This window comes from Paramormyrops kingsleyae, chromosome 9 (genome assembly GCF_048594095.1).
Source record: "Paramormyrops kingsleyae isolate MSU_618 chromosome 9, PKINGS_0.4, whole genome shotgun sequence".
NCBI classification, from domain to species: Eukaryota; Metazoa; Chordata; class Actinopteri; order Osteoglossiformes; family Mormyridae; genus Paramormyrops; species Paramormyrops kingsleyae.
Window position 1 is genome coordinate 3,218,947 of NC_132805.1, and position 24,303 is coordinate 3,243,249.

The window sequence follows — 24,303 nt, forward strand, 5'->3', positions numbered from 1 at the left end:
TATTTGGGACGCTTCAACGTTTCCGGATCCCCCCGCATCCCTCGCTCTGTCCTCTTACAGTACCGCCGCCCGTAATTACAGATCTGAGGACAGTGGAAGCTGGTGGAGTGGGTGTAAATGAGGGTGCCCCTGTCGCGAGACGGACAGGGCCACAGGTGAGATCCCCAATAAATTACACTCATAAGTGGCCATTAATTATAGATGACAGCCTGCTTAGACAAATTATTTCATCTCAAATGAGGTGCGAGGACTTTCGCTGGCTGGGCCCAGGGCTCCAGCAGGACGGCGAGCGCCAAGGCTGCGGGGTCAGCTGGACCCCAGCGCCGCACTCACTTTGATGGGGGCCCTCATTATGCTAAACGGCGCTCCATGTCTCGGCTTCCCCCTGACTTTGGGAAAGGTTAACTGTGGAATATTTTATGGAGTGGATAAACCGAGAGGGTCTGAGGAAGCTGCTCTGAGACTGAGCTCTCAGCCACCGGGCGCAGAGCCTTTCAGGAGGACAGGCCGCTAGCGCTAACGGCTAACGCTAATTCTGCGATGTGAAAGAAGAGGCACTAATATGCTTAGCGACAAGGCAACAGATGTTATCTGTCCTTAAATAGCATTTTTGTGGAAGAAAAGTGCCTTACAATATTCATGACGCCCTAATCCCGTCCCTGCGGTGTGTCAGAAAGACAGTGGGAAATCAGACGTCATGTCATCCGATGGATATGACATGTTGATATTGACATCTTCATTCGACGATGGAAACAGACTGTTGTGCGTGGCGTTAATCAGACTGTGCATTGTGGGCTCTGTGAAGATGGGAGCACAAGCAGAAACTCTGATGGAGCTGAAAAGAGAGGCATTTCTGAGCTTCTCTCTCAGGCAGAGATTAGTGTGTAATTACAAGGCAGATCAGTGACAAGATGAACAGTATATTTTAACGAGACAGGAGTCGTCCGTGGCCCCGATTGTCTGGTTTTAATCCTCGACCTCATTATCACCTCCTGGTCCGGCTACACCAGTAAATTAATCTATCTGAAAAGTGTCAAATTCTCTCACCTCTCTCTTCTTAATCACCCAAGGTGCAAATCAAGAGAGGGAGCCAGGCTTGTGTATTCATCACAAAAGTCCTTTTTTCATAATTAAAAATGAATATGCTATTATTTTCATGTTAATTAAGACTGATCAAATATTTATATCTTGTTTAAGGTCAATCCTGAGACAAACAAATTTTCTCTCTTTGAATAGGGAAAATTATAAGGATGATGAGGGAGTCGCAGTATTTCTGAGATAAAGCTGGACTCTTTACCAGTGTTTTGTGTGGAGTGACCCTGAAGACCTGCTCCAACCTTCTTAATAGACCGGGGGGGTGGGGGGGGAGCCTGTTTGTCTCCGGTTATATTTAGACTCCAGTCTCTCTCAGCTGATTTTGCAATGCATTTTTCAGCTGAAAATCTTGCTGTGGGAAATGACAATGCAGACTTGGACTTAAACTAGTGACCCTTTTGGTCACCATTTCAGCCAGTGGTCACCCTTCAAAACAGAGGAGCCGCACTTCAAAAAACTCGGAGCCTGACAACAGACTCAGACCCCCTTGGACGATTTTGCAAAAGCCACAATACCTTGAAAAACTATAATCATACATTATTCAAATGGAAAGGATAGTATGTAATAGAAAGATCCTAAACCCATTCCTTCCAATAAATTATTCATAGAATTCAAATAACAGATGGTATAATTTTCTTAAAATATCTCAATCATTTTTCAAAATTGGATAAAACAATATCTATACACATAGTTATGTACTACATCTGCATCATTTTGCTAATTCATTTGTTAATTTTTTTTCCCCCAACCTTACAGTCATACCCTCTCCAGAATCGAAACAAAGCCTTCACTATAAGCAATACATTTACGATAACGGGCATGAACATGCCCGACACACACAGGCTGAACGTACGAAGAGTTCCAGGTGGGCAGGGTTCCTACAGGACACTAACACACATGCAAAAATACCGGATTTATTACCCAGAACAAGCTCATTGTGCGTTTTGCTCCTCACTTTTACTTGTGCCCATATCTCACTTTTCAGGAGAGCAGACAGTCAACCAAAGACTCTCTTAAAGATTAATTTTATTACAATATAAGAAAAATAAATTTGGAGTTCACCGGGCAAATTGCTGAACTCCAAAGCTGGTAATGTAAAATATGATTATGGCCATAAATATGATTATCAAGGGTCTCTGCTGAAGCTCCTGTGTCATTGTTCTGACAGATAGATGAAACTGAGCCACCCAAGCAAATTCAATTTCCAAACCAATTACTCTCTATTGTTAGGGGATGACTTATTGGTATGTTAATTATTTATAGAAATATAGATGCCAAGTTTCTAAAATGATATTTATTTTTTGGACGGAGGTCAAGTTTAGACCCCAACATGGCTGAATAATTTATGCCTCTCATGTTGTACATGTACATAAAACATCTGGATAAAACACGAAATACCTTTTACTCATGAAATTATATCCTCTTATGTCTAGCTGTCTTTGGGAATCTTACTTGGTTTTCTAGTATCAGTCAGAGTGAAAATGCTTTTGCAAGAAAAAAAAAAAAAACAAGATCAAACTTTAAGTGTGAAATATTCTCTTCCGTGGTGGGGCTTACAGACAAATGTCACTGGAAATACGGCAACATCCATATTTCCCAGTTTCATAGTTGCCTGCTCATGCAGATGTTTACCTGTGTCCAGCAAAAGCAAATCCTGGCCTATGTCCAGCAGACACACAGCATTGTATTAAAACAGGAGGGATTCTGATACAGCATTGAGATCATCGTGAACCACCTAAACACCACTCAGTCTGGGGGTCCAGCTGTCACTTATCACAAGGGGAGGAGTTGAGATTCAGCGTTGCGGAAGTGTTGGGGTGGAACAGGCTCACCTGCTGTTGAACCTTTCGGGATGCTTCTCCCGCATGACGTGGAATCTGTGGGCGATGGAGGCGTCCTATCAAAAGGGGACATGGGTTCAGCTTCCTTGTACAGTAATTACAGTTTTATAGTGGCTAAAGTCAGCTAGCTGTAGCTTCCGTGTTATCATTCAAGCATTGTCGTATGTATACTTTTAACAATGCAGTATTAAGTGCATCAGGATCCAACGGCCTCCGAGCGATGATAACTTTGGGATAATCCATCTTCACGAGTTAGCCACTAACTGATGGGCCTTCACAGAGCAGTAAGGTTTCAAGGCTACACTACGAGCCAGACATAACATCACCAACAAAAGGGCTGAACAGCATGGCTTCTCCACACAGTTTAATTAATTAAACACACATTGCGAGTAATCACAGCTCCGACCGCACAGAATCCCGCTGACTCCCATGGCAACAGAGCGTCGTTTTCGCTCCCTGACCCCGGGCAAGAAGAGCAGCTATGCTGCTAGCGTGTTGTGTGTGTGTGTGTGTGTGTGCGCGTGTGTGGGGCGCCTTGGCAAACATAATGACATGCCTGTTGGAAAGGCCTGCGCTCTCCTCCTTGCGCTGGGATCGCACTACAGGTAGCGGCGGTCAATGTCATAATCAGACATTTCGAAAAAAGCGGAATAAAGTGGCAGCCATCCCGATGAATATTTCAAACTGACCGAGTGTCACGTTAAAAAGGAATAAGGGATGTGCCATATAATTCGCTTTCTGTCTTTTTTTCATGCTATATTTGGATTCTTCACATGCTTTGGTAGGACGTCGCCTCTTTTGGGGCTCACTGCCAGGCAACTCCTCTTTGCGTGAGGTCGTCTGTTTAGGCGACTCGTCTTTGCGTGAGGTCGTCTGTTTAGGCGACTCGTCTTTGCGTGAGGTCGTCTGTTTAGGCGACTCATCTTTGCGTGAGGTCGTCTGTTTAGACAACTCATCTTTTGCGTGAGGTCGTCTATTTAGGCCACTCCTCTTTGCGTGAGGTCGTCTGTTTAGGCGACTCGTCTTTGCGTGAGGTCGTCTGTTTAGGCGACTCGTCTTTGCGTGAGGTCTATTTAGGCCACTCCTCTTTGCATGAGGTCGTCTGTTTAGGCCACTCCTCTTTGCGTGAGGTCGTCTGTTTAGGCGACTCGTCTTTGCGTGAGGTCGTCTGTTTAGGCGACTCGTCTTTGCGTGAGGTCGTCTGTTTAGGCGACTCGTCTTTGCGTGAGGTCGTCTGTTTAGGCGACTCATCTTTGCGTGAGGTCGTCTGTTTAGTGAGCATCGTGCCCTTGTGTCTGCCGCCAGTCTGGGCACATCTTTTGCGTTTTTCTGGTTAAAAAAAGTAGGGTAATTATTAAGTTATTATTAAGTTGGGAAAATCTGCACATTCTTTGTCTAGCTGCTGCCATACTTGGTCTAATTTTGTTGCATTTATTCAATAAATCTTGACTGAGGTAGACAACATGTGAATGATACGAAACCTGTATGAAATCTAGCTGATTTAGCCCATATGATCTGAAAGTATCTGCATGTTTTTAAAAAGCAGACAAAACGGAAGTACAAAGTCATGCAACACAAAGTAATACTGTACAAGGTTGTTTCCCGTAAGGGCTAAAACAAACAAAAAAAGTTGAAGAAACTTTTTTTATGCAGTTTATTCTTTATTTGCCCCACAAAAGCAATCTGTTATGACCACTAGCTTCTTGAGTCTCGCTACTGCGTCTGTAGCCATAGGGAGGACCCCCTGCTAGTTCACAGCACAAAATTTAGGATAAGCCAAGAAAAATCAATTCTCTCTCCCTCGATGCCCTTTGAAGGCACAGTTTAAAAGTTTTCCCTCATTCCCCAACGACCACACTTTCTTCAGCATGGACAAAAGGATCTAAAGTGAACGGATGCTTCTGAAAGATGGTTACTTGATCCCTTACAAAACCCACAATAAACCAAAACAAGAAAGCGAAAGATTGAGAGGTGGTTTCTCCTCCCCATTGGTTTAAGTTTTGATACCTACTCCGGGCCACAAACGCTCCGTCCAGAGCCAAGCTATCCGTACCGGAGCATGGGTACCGGGGACGGGCCTTCCTTTTTGTGCAGGCAATTATGAGGCCAGCTACAAAATTGCCTTTGACCACCGAGCCACAAACACGCCATAGAGCGGACACCACAGATTCTGCACCTTCAGGGATTTGTGCTCCGATGTGGGATAGCAATGAAGAAAAAAAATGTCTCCACCCTCAATGCGAAACAAGCTTACCCCATCCATAATGGGGGTCCCCCATGAGACATCCATTCTCCACCCAGTGCCGATAATTACTATCGCAGAACTTCAGTGCCCAAATTAATAAAGGACATGTGTAATGTCTTCTCATAGCTCAACATTTAGTCCAATTACCAGTTTCACAGGCAGATGATGTTCCTTCACCATGAGAGTAATGACTTTGACATGAGTACAGGGTCATTAGAAGACTGACGACATTATCTTTGGGCCTCCTGTGTGATTAGCTCCCGCTCTCACTCCCCTAGCCTGATTTGGATCATTACAGTTCTTAATGGGGGATTATTCAACTAGTTAAATTAAGTAGGATAAATCTGGATTAGTATTTAAATGGTACATGATTAGCAAAAAAAATCAGAAAATCTCATCACAAAGTTTATTTGAAGAGAGGAGAATCTTCGCTGGACGTCCACTCGAAATCTTTAAAGTAGAAAATGCACATAGACTTCAATTGAAAAGAAAAAATAAATAAATAATAAAAAAAAATATATATATATAACATTTTATGAACATAATGCACAGACATGCTGGAGGGAGAACATGTTTGTCTTTCTCCAGCGAAGCAGTAGCATCAGCCCCTTAAAGCAGCAGGTCGGCCTGGCCGGGTTAATGAGAGCGCTGTTGTTGCCATGCTAACAAGTCCCTCGGAGAGCCAGCAGGAACACGCAGTGCAAAGAAGGGCGGGTGGCTGGGGTGTAACGACAAGAGGTGAGGAAACGCTGCCCTGTGTCACACACAACAGCCATTCGAAGGGTATTCATAGAAACAGAGTCACATGTCACTAAAAACAATTCAATGGAGGCTTGCTAGGTTTATTTGCAACGTTATACAGCTGATAGCCTACAGAGAGCTACTTATACATATTTACTTTAAATGATGGGATTAAACTAGCTTATTACATCGGTATGTAATAACTTCTGAAATAATCGCACAATCAATTCAAGTCTACAGCTCATATCCTGCACTGTTCTCTTTTATAATTTGCATGGTTAAATTTTTAACTTTCATGTAATCTTCAGTAGTTTCCTCGAAGGTGTAATCCTTTTAAATCTGCATAATCTCTGGAAGGATCATGAGGATGACTTGTTTTGTAATCTTTGCGCTACCAGATTTTTCTTTATTGTAAATGGGAAATTTGATTTGAACTGTGACACAAAATGTCACACTTCGTTCCACCGAGGTTTCGGAATCCTCTTAATCTTCATACAAACAGCTTAATTTGTCAGACTTCTCGCACAATGTGAATTACCAAGTCAAATAAACAATAACTGAACTTGAAATATGTCCCTGAGTAGGCTGCAAAGCCATTTCAGCAAGGACAGTCCGGCTGCAGCGTGAATCGAAATCTACAACATTCTCCATTCAAGAATTCTGGTACCACTTTTCCGCGAGTAAATGCTCCAGTCCACACAAATTCGGTGACAGCAGGTAATAAACACGAGGACTCTGTAGGATTCCGGGCTCCTTGGTGGGTCATGGAAGATTCTCAGGCTATCCATTGACAGGATGTGCTCTGTATTTTCCCTCCAAAACAAGGAGGAATTCTTCCATCTTGGGATGCTGCTGCTTACTCAAGATGGTACCGTGTTATAAAATGCATCATGCCGAATTAGCGGCCATACAAGAAATACGCCAATAAAATGCACCCTACAGACTTAGGGAATGACAAGATGATGAAATATGCGCTCTGAGGTTTAACGGTCTGCAAGCTATTAACGTGCATGTTCAGGTCCAGTTATCAAGGCTTTGTTGATGGATGAGCATTTGTAATCCATCGCGCCTTTTTATCACGGATAAAAAGTTTGGTAGCTATTCTCCTCGCCTCACAGAACCGGGGGATACCTCGCGCCGCGACGGGTCTGCATGCACCGACCCATCTGTGGTCCTGAGGCTGTTGTCTGGCCATTCTTGTTAATGAAGGACACTCAGTCACGACCTAAACTCTGACCGGCACTTGTATGCCGCTTCTCTGCTATTTCACCATCCCTGTCCAAAGCACACAAACTGCAGAGGGGTCTTATCAAATCCAAAATCACCAAGGTCTGATCTTACCATCACGCTCATTCTATATATGAGTTTCCTTTATTTTTGGCAGCACATCTTTGTATCGATCTGTATATTTTACAGCAAACTTTAATATCCTTTTTTCTTTATCAAATGTATACAAAATCACTATAAAACTATGACAAAAATGACTCTGGCTTCATACAAATTTAACATTTTAAAATGTTGACACATTAGCATTAAAAGGGAAAAAACCTTTAAAAATCTAAAGATGCAGCTAAAATAAAATAACTCCGAAATTACGAAAAAAAAAAAGAGGCCTGTCTTTGGATCAACTTAAAAATAAAATATTTCACACATCATCTTTGCAGACAAAAGAAGCCTTTAAAAATCTAAATCCATATAAAATAACTCTGAAATTATGAAAAATAAAATAAAAGGCTTTCCATCAAATTTATAAAGATGTTCAGATATCAGCTTTGCAGAAAAATAAAACCTTTGGAAATCAAAAGACCCATATAAAATTATGAAGAAATTAAATTATGAAAAGTAAAATCAAAACTTCATGCATTGATTTCATATAAAATTATGAACAAATGAATTTATGAAAAGTAAAATTACTCGCATGGATTTAGTAATAAAACGTTCATACATCAGCTCTGCAGGACCGGGCGCAGAAGCCTGCTCCATACTGTCCACAGCCATTTCACTCCAGTGAGAAATGTTCCCATGCTGAACAAAACCACAGAATCTGACTGCCTGCTTTAAAATATCCCATCCTCTGTCGCTTCAAAACACCACACATTCTACACGGGTTTTAACTACAACTAAGACACAGTTTACGTGCAAAGTGACCATTATAATCTAATTAGTCTCACTTTCAATGAGCTGGTAATGTTGAAGAAATAGCATATATTCATTAATGACAAAATTGGATATGAGAATATTGCTGGTCAAATTATTATCCACACAAGGGCACCATAAATATCACATAATTTATTAATAAATAATGGGAACAACAATAATCAAATATTCAATGTTTGCTGTGTTTGTCAAATGAACTACTTTAGGCTGATAATTGTAATGTTATTTATATGTGGGTTGTATTTTGGCCTTATGTGAAATGTTAAAATGTCATATATTCAGTATTTGAGATCAGCAGCAATGAAAGCCTTTACTGAGAAGAACACATGCTTCCAAAAATATTTTAAGTCCATAATGTACAATGACTGTGTGCCTTGATACATACATATTTGTTGGCATTTATAGGTGTCGAATTGACAGTAATTTGCAGCAGTCGGCAGTGGAAGCTGATTGCCTGGTAGTTATGTGCCAGAAAGGGACACAGCATAAAAATGGACATCATTTAGCTAACATTTGTGAAGGCATGCATCGCTTATCTTGCCATCAAATTATAATGTCACAGCGCAAGGAGCAGACTAGGCCCTAAACAGCAAATGTCAATTGCCGTATTTCCAGTGACATTTGTCTGTAATGGCTAACATGTGAAAGCCGTAATCTACCTGATTAGACACCCGAGGTTCCGAAATCATCAGTGGGACACTGAGAGCTGGGGATTAGCTGAAAGCCAAGTGTATGTTTAACGGCTAATTTTTGTTCCCAGAAACATTTACTACAAGGGCTTATGCCAATAAAGACACTAAGTAATGTAAATTTCACAATAAAGTGACAAAAGAGATCTTTGAATAAATTTTATATACACACACAATCCCTATGTGAATGAAGATACTGCTCTCTGGGAAGCTTTTATTAAGAGGCTACAATTCCACTAAATCCAGTAAATACATAATATGTGGAAAACAATGGGAATTGGCCCAAACAACATCGTGCGTCAATAATATTTCGTCGGCTTACAACTGGTATTTTTTCATCAATGTGTGGGTGACCATGAAGCCAGTATAATATCTTGAAAATTTAAAAAAAAAGAGTCATATTCAAATTTGAATTCCTCTAGGGGGGTCTGGGCTACTTCTATAAATAATAACGAATCGGCCGGCTGGTTTTCTGCTGAATCTTTTCTTTTTGGACTAGTGCACACAGGCCTACAGCTGGGAAGGTGACACTCACCACACCGATGGAGAAGTAATTGTTGATTATGCTGTAAGGCACTGGGTCGCCCTTCTCGTCTCTGTCATTGGGATGGACATCGATCTTCCAGCGGTCCAGCAGCACCTCTGAGCTGTTCTCAATATCTTTCAGGATCTTCGTAAGACTCCCTCCCTCATAACCTCACGTATATCAAAACACTGGTTACACTATGACAAAGTACAGAGGGACATCTACACAGACTAAACACCAGCACTCACCAGCTATACAGTGTACGATAGGGACTAACTTACCCAAAATAGCTATTTATTATTCTGTTACATTACCAGCTGTTTCTCATAAATTTAGCATACAGTAACAAATGCTACATGTGTAACTACTACACTATGGGTTGAGCATTTTACTATTATATGAAATTCACCAACTACAGTAATGCTAATATAAATATCCATTTGGCAGCGCAAAGTAGCACCCTTTTAAGTTTGGGCAATTGAATTATCATAATAATAATGGCAGTTTATATAATACCTCCTCCCCATCTCAGGCATCGTGCGAGGTCATTTCCTGTGCCAAGAGGAAGTATGCACACAGGGGGATTTTTCTCCAAGTTGGCTTTATCTGTCAGTGAGCAAAAAGAGGTTAGAGAACTGCCATTATGCTTTGACAGCAGTGTTGCTATGGTTCTGTCTAAAAACTCCATGTCTCATTTCCAAGTGTCACATACAGACTCACATTATTTTATCATAAGATTATAAGACATTTTTTACACAAGCATCACATATTTGATCAGCAGTATAGGAGACACATGTCCTTCAGAATCCCGAGAACATTTTACATTTCTTTACATTTTAATCTATTTTTTAAATAAATACGTCACCTAATGATCAGAAGTAATAAACTTTTTTTGCAATGTTAGTCATAGCTAATGTCGAACTCCCGGCGAGAATGCTGAGTTCCCCTGCAGTTCTGACTGCTGCCACTGTTGACCAAACCACTTCTTCACTTTGTTGTGAATTCTCACTTCCTGACCTGAAAGTCGGCTTTCTCTGTACACCATTATTTTGTTGTCCTTTGATTGATAAAAAATTGAGGCAATTTTCAAAAAGACAAAAACAGCATCAATTTTTCCCAAAAACTATATATATATATATTTATATATATATATATATATATATATATTTTTTTTTAACTATATAGTAACTGTTTTTTCAATCTTATTAAGAGCACCATTTTTTTGTCCAAACATAATCATTAAATTTTTCCTTGAAAAACACTGTCTTGACTTTAATAGAAATTGTTTCTTCAAGTATATTTGAAAATTTTCACCAATAGGAGGAAAACGTAGTGTAAATGTGTAAATGAAATTAATATGCGCAGCTGAGAAAATAAAAGAAGGGAACTGATAATTTGTTAAAGAAATTGAATTGTTTAATAAAAAGTTTGTTTTGTTTGCAATGTATAAATGATCTGGCACATTTGTGACATATTTCCATCCAATTTGCACAGGGTAGTGGGGAATTAACTAAGTAAAATTCCTAAATAATAAAACAGCAATTGAATTTTTAGAATTTTACCTATTATGAATAATTTAATAATAATTATAAATATTCACACAAGGATCTTTTCATCTTGTATTTCTGTACTTTTAATTTAGTTAACATTAAAATGTAAAGTAATACTGCATATTAATGGTAGGGTTTGGTGGACACTCATTACCGCTTACACTAAAAAAGTTCATGATGTGTTAAAACGAGTCTTAACTCACCGATGCAATCAAGAATCCATCCAACTGTGCCATCACCACCGCAGGCAAGGACTCTGAAGCTGGAAACATCTCGGAAGAAATTCAACCTAAAATTGGAAACAAGCATCAGAGAGACACACCCAGACACTCTTTTTTATTACTACAGCAAACAAATACAGCAACTTGTAGGCTAACTGGGACATACAGTAGCATGTAGGCTAATTTGGACATACAGTAGCATGTAAGCTAACTTGGACATACAGTATCATGTAGGCTAACTGGGACATACGGTAACATGTAGGCTAACTTGGACATACAGTAGCATGTAGGCTAACTTGGACATACAGTAGCATGTAGGCTAACTTGGACATACAGTATCATGTAGGCTAACTGGGACATACGGTAACATGTAGGCTAACTTGGACATACAGTAGCATGTAGGCTAACTTGGACATACAGTAGCATGTAGGCTAACTTGGACATACAGTATCATGTAGGCTAACTGGGACATACGGTAGCATGTAGGCTAACTGGGACATACGGTAGTATGTAGGCTAACTGGGACATACGGTAGCATGTAGGCTAACTGGGACATACGGTAGTATGTAGGCTAACTTGGACATACAGTATCATGTAGGCTAACTTGGACGTACAGTAGCATGTAGGCTAACTGGGACATACGGTAGCATGTAGGCTAATTTGGACATACAGTAGCATGTAGGCTAACTTGGACATACGGTAGCATGTAGGCTAACTGGGACATACGGTAGCATGTAGGCTAACTGGGACATACGGTAGCATGTAGGCTAACTGGGACATACAGTAACATGTAGGGTAACCAGGACATTCATAAATGTGTAGGCTAACTGGGAGGATTGGGGTTTACAGCACAGACCGCTGGGGTGACTGGCAGCTTGTGAAATGGGTGATCTGATAGGGTCGTGTGTCCCGATGTTTGAATGTGTGGGAAATGGGGATGAGATACGACACAGGAAAACTGCATGTCCTGCACATACAGAAACACCCACTGCCCAAGCTATTATGGTGTCTAATTCTTTATTTAACTGTTAAGGCAAAATCATTATGACTCACTGGCATATTTATTTACATGTTAGCTGACAGCATGTCACATAAAACTAAAATTCACACTAAAGTAAAATTGTATTTATATACTGCCAAGATAATCCAGTGCTGTGAATTGATTAAATATGCAGGTTCATATGAACCTAAAATTACATCTAAAACATAAGGGAATATTACTTTTGCCCATCTTTGAAAATATCTCAGATTTAACCATACAGTGCTAATGCAATTCATTATATAGGGACAGGAACTGATATTTAATAAAACAAAATATTTGTAAAAATAACATGAAAAATTAAAGTTTTATTGAATGAGTGGTTTTCAGGTGCGAAGCATTTCTTTCTTTTGGGATGGTAATGAAATTTAATGATAATTTGTTCCACAGCAGAACTACACACACTTCATGCATTGAGCAGAAAGACAGCATATATTAGTCACTTTTAGCTTCATCTACCCACCCATAACCATTTTATGCAGCACATGGTCATGGTACTTTTTGCTTGTTTAACACTTCTTTGTACGATTTATGTATCATTACTTTTTTTAAAGAGATTTTTCAATGCCAAAAATTTGACTTTTTCCGCTCATTCTCTACGTCTGTGTTTATTCAGACACTGTTAATCTAGAAAGCATCTGCAAAAGGCTCTAATTTTGCAAAATTAGGCACAAATTACTATAACAATTACTCATTCACAGAACTGGCCTGTTTTGAGTCTAATCAGATCAAGACGGGCCATGTTCAGTCCAACTTCTTCCGTTCCTTCACAATAATAAACCCGTAACTGAATGAGGAAGCCTTGGATCATCGTATTGTGGGTAAATGAGCCGTTCAATTACTCTGCGACTGGGATTTGCGACGACCACAAACCACATTAGACAAAAGGCAGATGGTCACGCACATGAAAGACAACTTTGGAGATATTTGAATATGAAAAAACAAACACTTAATTTGTCGTAATTGCATTACGATGGCCGCTAATTGACAGAGGAGAGCACGGCTGTTTTTACCTTCACGGCCTCCACAACCTCGCGGAGAGGAGTGAAATTTCATACAGAAATGGGGCAGACAGTGGTACAGTCATGGGGAATGTTCACGACTATGGATTAAAGGGTATCCGCCTCATAGACCAACACCCCCGATCCCATCCCCAAGTAGCTTTTACTAGTAGCTATCGTGAAAAACAAAATACCGCTGCTCCATAATTAATCACTAGAAGTCTATTCAAAACATGTGTTGTCGGGAAAGCATCTTTGAACGGTAATAAACACACACGGGGTGACGTGAATGGCTAAGATGCCATTGCATCTCATTAATGACCTGATCATGTTCCACAGCCACAAGTCGGAACAATCGCAAGTGTGTTCCCTGGGTGGGGGAAGGGGGGAGTGTAACCGTCGTTGGTATGCGCAATCACATGTGAGCGCCGGACGCATACTTCCATCCCCATCCAGCCATGCACCTGTCAATCCGCACGCAGTGTCTGGGCGGCTAGCTAAAGACGCCCAGCGACACAACTGACGTCCAACCTCACCTTTTAATAATGCACGCATTAGCCCGTGATTTGGCAGGATATCCAATTTACGCGCGCTTCCTTAGCACAAAGTGTCCCATATCAATGCCACACAACAGCGCAACACATTTGCATGAGTACGGCAAACACATGGCGGGTCTGTATTGAACCGAGCTTTGCAACACAAGGCCCCACTGCGGGATCCCGAAGGGACGGATGCAGGCTCCGCTTTCGTCCGTCCGCCTGGAACTTACCCCGGCATGGGTCCGTTTTTGGCGAGGCAGTACACCTGGCGGGGGTTTAACAAGTACTGGAATTTCCTGTATATTCTGAATGAGAGAGAATAGGGGGGGGGGGGAAGATTTCCATATGTAACTCCATCCCCTCCTCATGTGACATCTGAAAAGCTCAGATTTAAGACACAACCTCTGCCAGTTGAATTTTCACCACAATCCACCCCCCATGGAGAATGTTCTTGCCGGGTAGCCACACATTAAAATGGAATATAATCACATCAGTAAGATGGCTACAGAGACTGAGAAAGGCCTAAGAAGTATAGAAAACGTGCCCCTTAATTTCATTGGCTCTTTAGAGCACAGGTTTATGTTTACGCCTGGGAATTTTCATGAATAAACTCAGGCAGTGCAAAAGTCACCCTCTGAGGGTCCTGCCAGATGAGCAAAGCTGCAGCTAGCTTGAACGCTCCGTAATGGCCTTTCCCGTCCCTGCCAGGCCGGCGTGTATGGCCCGTCTCTGTGTCACCGGCAGTCCCACCCTGGACAGAGGGGAAGGTCATCTCCCTAATCCCCCTGGGGGAAAGGCCATTATAAAGAGTAATTCCTTCTAATTTCTATTTCATTATAACAACTGGGCCAAGTCATATTTTGATCCCATAATTTAAACAGATGAGTAATAAAGTAATAAAGAGGCGAATGAATGTGTTCAGTAATTCAGTAATAACCCAATTAGTCTGGGGTAGGGGGGGAGGGGGTCTGAGACTACGGCAACGCGGGGAGGTGACAGCAGGGGGCGGTGCCGGGTCAGGTCAGAGTCAGCAAGGTGGGTTCGGCCAGGAGGAGCGAGCCAAAGAGAGCAGCCATTTCCCGCGATTGGCCCCGTGCCCTATCACAGGCCGGACCCCGCGACAGGCTCCGCCCACTCCGCCCTGCCACCGCTTACCGCTCTCCCTGCTTTCCTCCGCTCTTCGGATTGACGAACACCAATAGCGGACGAGTGCCCTCTGCTGCTGTGATCTGAGGGTGTTGGGGTTGGGGGGGGAATGTGTGGGACAAACACTCCTGTGAATTAAAAAACATCTGTGCATAAAAAAGAACCCCCGCTTCAGGGAGGGAGCTGAAATTGGCCGGCGGCAGATCTGCTAGCGCTCCATAAGAAATCCCGGCGTTTCGCTTCGTGCTACGAATCCTGCATCATCATCAGTATCGGCACGGTGTTCCCTCTCCTCCGCAAAGAGAACAAGAAATATGATACATTACATATTTCAAACAATTGATTATTTAACTTAGGAGGAGTAATTCAATATTGCATTACTCTCCCAATAAAAGACACAATTCGTCTTTCGTGACAGACTACCAATTAAAAGCAAAATTCACGAAGCCCTTCCAGTAAACATTATTCTGAAAGATAGGGTGGTGGCGACGGCACGAGGCTGGTCTGTGCCCGCTGCTGCTTGGGCTGTGGCGGGTCAGTGACAGCCTGCTTAGTGACACAGACGGAGCTGCTAACTCCCTCTGTCTGCCGTTCCTGTGGAGCCAGGTGAATTAATGAGGCCTATCCAGAGGTTATGAGAGATCCATTACTTCCTCTAATTATAAATAATAACCCTGATTATTAAAGATGGATGTTCCTGGATATGATTCATCATATCCTCCGAGCTGCACGTGCGGCTGACAGTGTGGACACCCATCGGGCCGAATTCAAGCTGCCAGCCCGTTTGATACCTTCCGTTTATCTGACCATTTTTGACTGATTGACTGAGTAGTTGAATGCTGGATGAGTATCTGTCAAAACAATATCGATATCCCAGGCATATTTTTTATAGATTTTTGGCAGATTAAAACACATTCAAGATTTCCAGGATTTTGCCGTTTCAGGAGTACAGTTTTTGTGCATTTTTCAAAGAAGCCATATAAAAACAATATAAATTGTTAATAGATTCATAAAATTAAACTGTAGCATTATGTTTCACTTTTCACTTGCTTTATTATTAGATTGCGCACATTCACTTGTTAGTTGTTTGTATATATAAATAAATGATCTTTTACGGCGTGTTGCACTGCGGCCCCCCACCTGAAGTCCTTGCCCATCCACGGTCACAGAATTGGCTCGCTGCATCTTTCCTCTGCCTCCTGATTGGTTTGCTCTGGAATCTTTCCTCAGTGTAGACTGCCTTTCCTGCTGACCACATAAAGACAGTGAGGGTACCAAGCGTAGCTCACGTTTCCTGTAGACTGCAGGAAACAGATCATAATGACAATCATGGGACCAACATAGCCTGTGTTTCCTGCAGACTACAGGAAATAGCTCTTAATGACGAACAGGATACGGGCACAGCCTGCGTTTCCTGTAGACCACGGGAAACAATTCATAATTACGATCGGGGTAGCAGCACAGCCTGTGTTTCCTAAAATCCACAGGAAACAGCGGTTAATGACACTCAGGACACCTGGACAAAATGTTATGCATAATAACAGAAATATGTAAAATATTTCCAGTGAATAGAATAATGACAGGGGCACCAAGATGAAACTCTTCTTCTTGTAACTCCGTGTTACCTGATCACTGGAATCACACTGCACGCTTAGCGACTGGTTAACCGAGCTGACGTGACACACATTAAGTGACCACCTTTTCTCTGTCGGACGAGTAACGATCGCAACAGAATTCATATCTGCTGGCAGAGCCGAGGGCAGCTTCAGGTGCTGGGTCGCCACGGCGACTCACCAGGACGACGGGGCAGATGGTGGTGGGGGGCAGTATGTGGTCCCGGAGCGGCCCACAGTCACACTCTGGCTTCATGTGGGAGGCGCACTTATTGTGGAGCTGGGGAGCGAAAACCCAAGTCAATCCCAGTGCAAAACCTGTACCATATCAAACAGGACGGGCGACACTACAAAAGCCCTTTTTACCAGTTGGCAGAGCGTGTACTTATGTAATAATAAGTAACTTAAGTACTGCAAAGTCAAGATTAATAAGATTAGTAATAATTACTACAAATATTTTAATTACAAGTATTATTATTATTATAGTTTTTGGAATAGTAGTAATAGTAAATCATATATAATAGAGTAATCATTCAGTTATTGGTTAAGAAAAACCAGAGAGGGAATTTGAAATTTTAACCAACCATTCATGAAATTTATGAAAAAAGTCCCAAAATGCCGATATGTACAGTGGAGTAATATTTATTCGCTTATTTCTTAATTACTTCTCACAGCAATGGAGCAAATAATTTATACGCTTTGAGGACAGCGGAGCCATCTGTGCTGGCAGCAAAGGAAAGGCAAGAAAAGGGAGAGAAATATTTGTTCATTTGTTAAGCTGTGCTATTCGGAGAATCTTTGCCAGAGAAAAATAATTAGGCATGTTTGCTGAGGACCCCCCGGATCTTTTCTGAGCCCCCCTGCGTGGCCCTGGCCCCTGGTGCGGGATCCAGAGAGCGAGCCCACGTGCTTGTCCTGCCGCCCCCCCCCCCGCCTCTCGAAACGCGGCTGCCGTTTCAGGAGCAAATTCGTCCCAGGCCTCAGAAGATCGCAGAGGAAAAACTGGCCAAATGAACGCTCCAGATTCGCCACAATTAGCCGTTGGATGGAGGGGGCTGGCCGAAGGCTGCCCCAGCTCGGCGCTCGGCGTCACACATGCGCATTCATCTTCTGTCAGCTGTCCCTCTTGTAAAGACAGCTGTGAAATTCACTTACTTTTTAATTAACTGCTCATGAACTGGACACTTAATGTTTCTCTTTTCAATAACTGCTAATTGCATATTTTGAACATGAATCACTTATTTAGCATAAAGCCTTAAAATACACTTCTCTCAGTAAGTTAATCTACTATGTGAAATATAACCAAAGCTATTTTGCTCTATACAAAAATATGTCCAAGGCTATTGCAAAGACCACTGTCTACGAGGTGACTGACAAAACGGCTAACTAGCATGCATTTATATAGTTTAATTATACGTGCTAATTTGCCAATCTCCTATGCACAGGCTGACTTTTAAAATGGCATTAGAAGATACAAATGTGATGTTGCATGATGCAAAATGTAAATGACAAAATCCAAGCCCGTAGCCAATCAAATAATTAAGAGATGATTAGGTCTCTCATCGACTTACAGTGATTTGGCACCACACACAGTGAAGTCCAGTCAGACCCTGGTAGCACTTGATGTTTTTGTGACACTTGTCACATTTGGTCGGACAGTTTCCTTCTACCCAGAAGTGGTGCATCACCTTTGAAGGGGAGAGAATGACATAAAAAAAGAGACTCTTATGATTATTATGTAACCGCTGATACTGGCAAATTTTCTTATTAGTTATGTTAAATACAAACATTGGTTCCTAATTGCATTAGGTACTGTATGAAGGAGCCCTTGGTTTTAGCTTGGGGAACGCTGGTGTTCCACACACATGTACATCTGAACACTTCCACCCGACGTACCTCCGTGTTCTTCTTGGATTTGACGTACGTTTTGATACAAGAGGGCGGAGCTCTAGCCACGCAGCGTTCGTGGACCGTGTACTTGCAGACTGCGAGGTGGACGAGATGAACATTACTGTGCCCGTTCATTTTAAATCAAACACATGATCTATTCTATGCTTTTTCCAGGAGAACTGGAACCCAATGTAAGGTCCCAGATAGCCAGGAAGTGCAGGACAAGCGCCAACATAGGATGTCAGTCCATCATGGGGCAATAACAGAGATGGGTAATTTACCATCTCAACTAAACAACATTTAGAACATGACAGGGATCCGGATCACCTAGAGCAAATGGGAAGAACAAAGTAGGTCCACACACACACACACACACACACAGTGCAGGGACGAGAATGAAACCAACATCCCTGGTGAGCGGAAGTCACTGAAATACAGAAACAAAAAACAAATTATATCTAGGTCTATATCGAACAATAATGGGGAGGGCTTATATAACTTTCGAGAGAATTTCCATTTGCTTTTCAGAAATACAACTGTGTCTTACAGTGGCCAAAATGGCACCTGTTGACATACAGGCATTGAAATGCTTTCAGGCTGATTAAACGCTGCCATACTCACAGGAGCAGCAGAGGCCCTGTTTACCCAGCCCAACCAGCATGTTCAGGCAAAGGTTGCAGTAAGCTGGCTTGTTGAAATGCTTCAGCCTCCAGACGTGCTGTCCGTCATCTTTCACATTCTGACAGCAGATCAAACGAACACGATAAACGTGGCGGTCATTGTCAAGGAATAACGACAAATTTAAAAGAAGAGTAAATAACAGAACAGCCAAGCATATGCAACATGAATATTTATAGTTTCTATAGCATACGCTATCAGCATACTCCATCATCAGTGTTAATTGAGGAAGACATTTAACAACAACTAACATTCTAATCAGGCTCCAGAAGCTGTCTGTCCTTATTTATTAGCCTGGTAAACAATTTGTAATTCTATGTGAGTATTAAAATGATACAAAATACTGAATGCGATAAAACGAGTATGAGAAAAAAAAACAATAAAGAAACTGAAAAAGAAAACTTGTGAATATAAACTTAAGCAAAGGCTCCACCTTGTGGACATTTTTTACATATCCCCGGGAAGTAAAATTTCAAGTTTCCCAAAAATATTTTAGTGCGGTGGTTCTAAATCGATTTAGCCTCAAGACCCACATTTTTCCTGGGTCATCAAGTCACCACCCAATTTTTAAAGATTTTTAACCAAATGTATTTCACCAAAAAAAAAAAAAATGGATGAAAAAATAGTACAGTAGGCCAGTAACACAGTAACAGTGAGGTAACACAGTAACAGTGAGGTAATACAGTAAATGAATGCAGTGGAGCCACAATGTCTCTCCTGCTGACGGATCACTGTTTAAAAAAAAAAAATTCTGACAAGAAGAAAAAAAACATTTTTTAACCAAATACTCAGCGACCCAATGAAAACACTCCTGCAACCCAATTTTCGGGTTACGACCCACTGAAAATGTTTCAGGGACAAGTTTAATTTCACCCTTATATTATAGCATTTTACACAAACTTCAGACAAATCTTTGTAGATTTTCGCATACAAAAATGTGGACATAGCTTCAATTAATACGTCTGCTTGTTAGCTGGCCGTTCACATAGTGCTTCCCGGGCTCGCGATTATTTTACACAGCCCGCTATTTCCCTCTTGTGGCTGAACTGATAAACTACACTTTACGCTGTTTTTAATATCAACAAATTACCCTATGGTATAGTTTTTTTGGGGAAGGAATTAAAAGAGCGGAAATATCTCACGCTCATGTTATAATTTTTTTTTGACTATATTCTGTCACAGTATTTCTTACAACTCGCTATCAGCTGTTCTAAAAAATAGCCAAAAATGTACATAATTATTATCAAGAGTTTGATTTATCATTACTTATAATTACTGATTAAAATGGGGGTAACTCTTCCTTGCAAATGGTCTGGTGCCATACTGTAGCTCCCAAAAACCACAATCAGCCAGGTGTGGACTGACATTACTTTGGCTTTTGTCTGGCAGGGATTCAGTGGATCCACCACGTCTCTAAGGTGACACTCTACAAAGACGCCCAGGGGCTGGATCCTGGGAAATCACCCTTTTAGCATGAAGTAATGCCTCCTGAAACACCTGGATTAATAACCAATGACAGGACAATAACTGTAATGCAAATACCATGCCGGAAATACTGTAAACATGGCAGCGAGTCATTTGTGAACAACTTGTGAACAAATGAAGACATAAAATCTAAACCCAGAATAACAGGGAAGCAACAGATCAGGATTGCTTAATATTCAAGTTTTTTGCTCAATAATATTCTCGTATTATTTATCTGAAATAGCCAGTCTTCAATAAACAAAACCCGTGCATCTGTCAAATCAGGTACAATAAGCAGTTATGCATGCGCAGGAGTAGCTCTGTTCATTCGCAGAAAACTCACTGTCTCCAGCCCCAGCAGCACCAGCAGGGGGATGGTTGTCATGCCGCCCTGGATCCACTCCTCCAGAGAAACCGCGCCGTCCTGATCATAGTCAATTTCTTGCATCATCTCCTGTAGGATCTACATAAATTACCACAGACATCAATCATTTAAATAATATTCAGCATCTGTTTACATCTAACTTTTAAATAACATGCAACACCTGTTTACATCTATCTATCCATCCATCCATGCAGTCATCCCTCCATCTTTCAGAATAAAGTGTCCAGTACATGGTTACTGTCAGTCTGGTGCCTCTCCCAGGAATTCAAAGTTAAACTGAATGAGACACCAGTCCAGCAAATGCTCTCACTTGGACTGCATGGAGAAGCCAGAGCACCCAAAGGAAATCGCAGCAAAAAATGGAGAGAACCTTCAAACTCCACACACACACACAGATGGGAACAGAAATCAAACCCAAACTCTGGTGGCGTGAGCTGATAGTGCTACCACTCATCACACTGCCCTAGTTAACATCAATATACTATTTATCCATCCATCCATCCATCCATCCATCTTCTATACATGCTTCTTCTAAGCAGGGTCAAGGGCAGAGGTGGATGGTTCAGGTCCAGAAAATTTAAATTCAAACCAAGATTTTGCTTCAACCGACCAGTTGATGTGTAAATGTGACTCCTTATACTTACTGGCTGAAACAAAATCTTGGTCTGGATTTTTACTTTCTGGACCTGAACTATCCACCTCTGGTCGTGGGGATCTGGAGCCTATCCCTGATGATATGGCGCACAGCTGGGAGGGTCCCAGGAGGGGGTGCCAACCCATCGCAAGCATCGGAATACTAAACAAAGTCAAATGCAGAACATAGTAACACCATCTTCTACCTACTGGCTTCAGCTCTTTGACGTCCCACTCGAGATATTCTGCAACATGCATCATCTGAGAGATTATATGTTCCAATTCCTAAAGCAAAAACAAACCAGCAGTTACAGTTTTTAAACTGGAATATTTTGGTGAAGGAATGACTGAGAAAAATATGTGAGAAGACAAAAGATAGATGTTTGGGTTGATGACCGCCTTCCCTGTGAGACGGCCAGCGAAGTCTGAGTTTCCACGTTTGTTTCCATGTGCAAATGGTATAAATAAATAAAATATGGAGAGTGGATGACATTAAAACACACAAACACAGCTATCGAGCTTCACAAATCCAGACTACTAATACATTACTAGTCCTGTGATTCGCTACTATCATGGCACATTAATATTTGGTCACAGGCGAAAGGTAGAGTACAGTACCAGCGGTCTATGGGAGAAAGCAGGCATCAGTATGGATAGTGAATGACTGCAAAGCTTACCGAGCTATCCAGAGAGCCGTTTCCATCGACATCATACAGACGGAACATAACTATAAAGAAAAATGTTACAGAACGTTAAGAAAAAAATTGGTGTGCAGAAAACATAACACCATTTAGTTTAAAAAAATCATAATTTTAGTTTATGCTTTCCTGGTAAACAAAAAGCAAGCAGTGCATCTTATTCAAAATAGCTACCTTAATTTATTCTTAATTATTTTAAATTGAATGATCAAAATGCACTGTTGCATATTATAGTGTATATTAGCTGTTTATGTTGTAACAATTTCCTATTGGTCCCTGAGAACTGCAGGTCTGCCTTAACATTTTGCACTTAGGTACACAGTCTGCACTTTAAAGCAGAATTTACTTTTTTAAAAGTGGGTGGAGTTTCATCTGTAGCACATCAGAAGGTACACAGAGGAACAGACATCTTCAAAAGGCGAATGGAGTGTCTGATATCTCAGATGAGTAGCTCTCACGGCCTGTGCTGCACCACTGCGGCCGCTGTTGCGCGACGCGCTGCATCACCATGGAAACAGACAGAGAGGAGACGGGATGCGCTGGTGCAACACGCTCATGTGGGCCCTCAGATGGGCTACAGATAAAAGGTGGCCAACACTGATATTTTCCACGGATCTTTATTAATTGTCAGACTCGCAGGGCTGTTCTGTCCAAGGACATCGCTGAATGGACATCGTGCTTTCTGGGGCATGATAATAAACAGCTTCACATCACTGACTCACTGAAGTGCTCAGGCATCATATCTAAAATAGCCTGTTTACACCAGCAGCACAAGCAGCGTTCGGCAGATGCAGGGGCGACATGTATTAGGTAAAGCCGCCGAGATTTGCTGCCATGTTTGACAGTCCCGGCCACAAGAAACACTAATCTTAGTAAGGTTCTACATTTGGTACCAGTCCTCCCAATATTCACACCGAACTTATCCCAGCTACCAGAAAATGTTCCCAGAACTTTAGCCAAGTGATGTGGAGCTTGGCAGGGAACTGTAACATTAATAAAACGTTATTTCCACAATTTACATTATAACAAAGGTTCTGTCTTTATGTCAGCGGAATAACATTATTACCTTAACATTCTTTAATTAATGTTGAAAAATATTGTTCTATAATTAAATATTACTTTACAAACGTGCCATATCTATATGCTGTCAGCACTTGCACCATCCAGCCTTGATCTCCTGACCTCTGAGGTGTTGAGCATCCGGGTCACTGCCTGCTGTCCTTCGCTTGTTTCTATATCGTCATTCTTAGTTGTAGTAGTAGTCGTAGAAATGGGATAACGTTCTGGGAACATCTGGTAAACCAGATACTTTGAACGTATCCATATCTTAATAATAACGTTCAGTAAACGTTCCTAGAACGAAAAATTACTAGCGGAGTAGATCCCAGCTTCTACTGATAATCGTGAGGATTATAGGATGTAAAAAAATATTTATCATAAAAAAAACTTGATATAATTCTACTGTGTGCATGGATGCTCGTTTAACGATAACAAAGCATGAGCTACGTCACTAATTATCAGCGCATTTATACCCGAAAATAAATACAGAGAAACAGGCGACCCAGAGACGAAATAATGATCACGGTTCAGCGGCACAATCTCACACGATTCGTTTACAACCTGCGAGAAAGTCTGCAAGCGTCTGGACACCTGTTTTGTTTTTTTTTTACAATTATTTAGATTTGTGGTGCCGGAAAAGATGCACGTGAAATTCAGCCGTGAAGCGCATCTTGTTACGATAAACAGGCACCCGATGAAATAGTGAAGGGGGGTAAAGTTTTTCGCTACCCTGCAAAATCAGGCCTCCTGTGGCTCATTATAAACTAGTGCTGAAAATTACACATCAGCAAGATGTGTCGACTGGGATAAAAAAAAAAATACCCCCAGCCATTCTACCTGCTATTACCATCCGCGCGCTTCCCCACAGCCGCACAAATTGGCTGCGGCAACACTACTCAATAAAGGCTTTGGAAACATTAATCCCCCTATACTATAAAAGAGCTGGTTTCTTCTCTGCAGTTTGCACTTTTATAAATACCGTACAGGGCAAAATTATGCCCAGCGGGTAGCGCTGTTTATACAGCATTGTGATGGCGGTGGACACACATTTATTATTTTTGTTTTTAAGTGGAATTAATTATGCACATTCCCC

At 41.5% G+C, this 24,303-nt stretch overlaps 1 protein-coding gene across 10 annotated transcripts in view; it reads right to left on the minus strand.

The window, feature by feature from the left end:
• The window catches only part of dgkb (diacylglycerol kinase, beta), a 58,866-nt gene that overhangs the window by 22,797 nt on the left and 11,766 nt on the right, over nucleotides 1-24,303 (minus strand). For 5 of the 10 annotated variants that reach the window (XR_002837014.2, XM_023802682.2, XM_023802684.2 and 2 more), the window contains 14 exons: nucleotides 22,131-22,180; nucleotides 21,664-21,738; nucleotides 20,779-20,898; nucleotides 18,915-19,032; nucleotides 18,300-18,388; nucleotides 17,975-18,091; nucleotides 16,585-16,683; nucleotides 15,931-16,038; nucleotides 14,800-14,873; nucleotides 13,875-13,949; nucleotides 11,048-11,133; nucleotides 9,811-9,900; nucleotides 9,304-9,464; nucleotides 2,928-2,992 (listed from right to left, as the gene is read on the minus strand). Coding sequence is in view for 9 of the 10 variants with exons in the window: in XM_023802682.2 (XP_023658450.2) it covers nucleotides 2,928-2,992; nucleotides 9,304-9,464; nucleotides 9,811-9,900; nucleotides 11,048-11,133; nucleotides 13,875-13,949; nucleotides 14,800-14,873; nucleotides 15,931-16,038; nucleotides 16,585-16,683; nucleotides 17,975-18,091; nucleotides 18,300-18,388; nucleotides 18,915-19,032; nucleotides 20,779-20,898; nucleotides 21,664-21,738; nucleotides 22,131-22,180 (1,327 nt within the window). In the remaining variant the exon portion in view is untranslated. Of the gene's footprint in view, nucleotides 1-2,927; nucleotides 2,993-9,303; nucleotides 9,465-9,810; nucleotides 9,901-11,047; nucleotides 11,134-13,874; nucleotides 13,950-14,799; nucleotides 14,874-15,930; nucleotides 16,039-16,584; nucleotides 16,684-17,974; nucleotides 18,092-18,299; nucleotides 18,389-18,914; nucleotides 19,033-20,778; nucleotides 20,899-21,663; nucleotides 21,739-22,130; nucleotides 22,181-22,497; nucleotides 22,650-23,217; nucleotides 23,309-23,333; nucleotides 24,062-24,303 lie in introns of those variants that run through there. The other 5 variants (XM_023802690.2, XM_023802683.2, XM_023802688.2 and 2 more) reach the window with 4 other exon arrangements.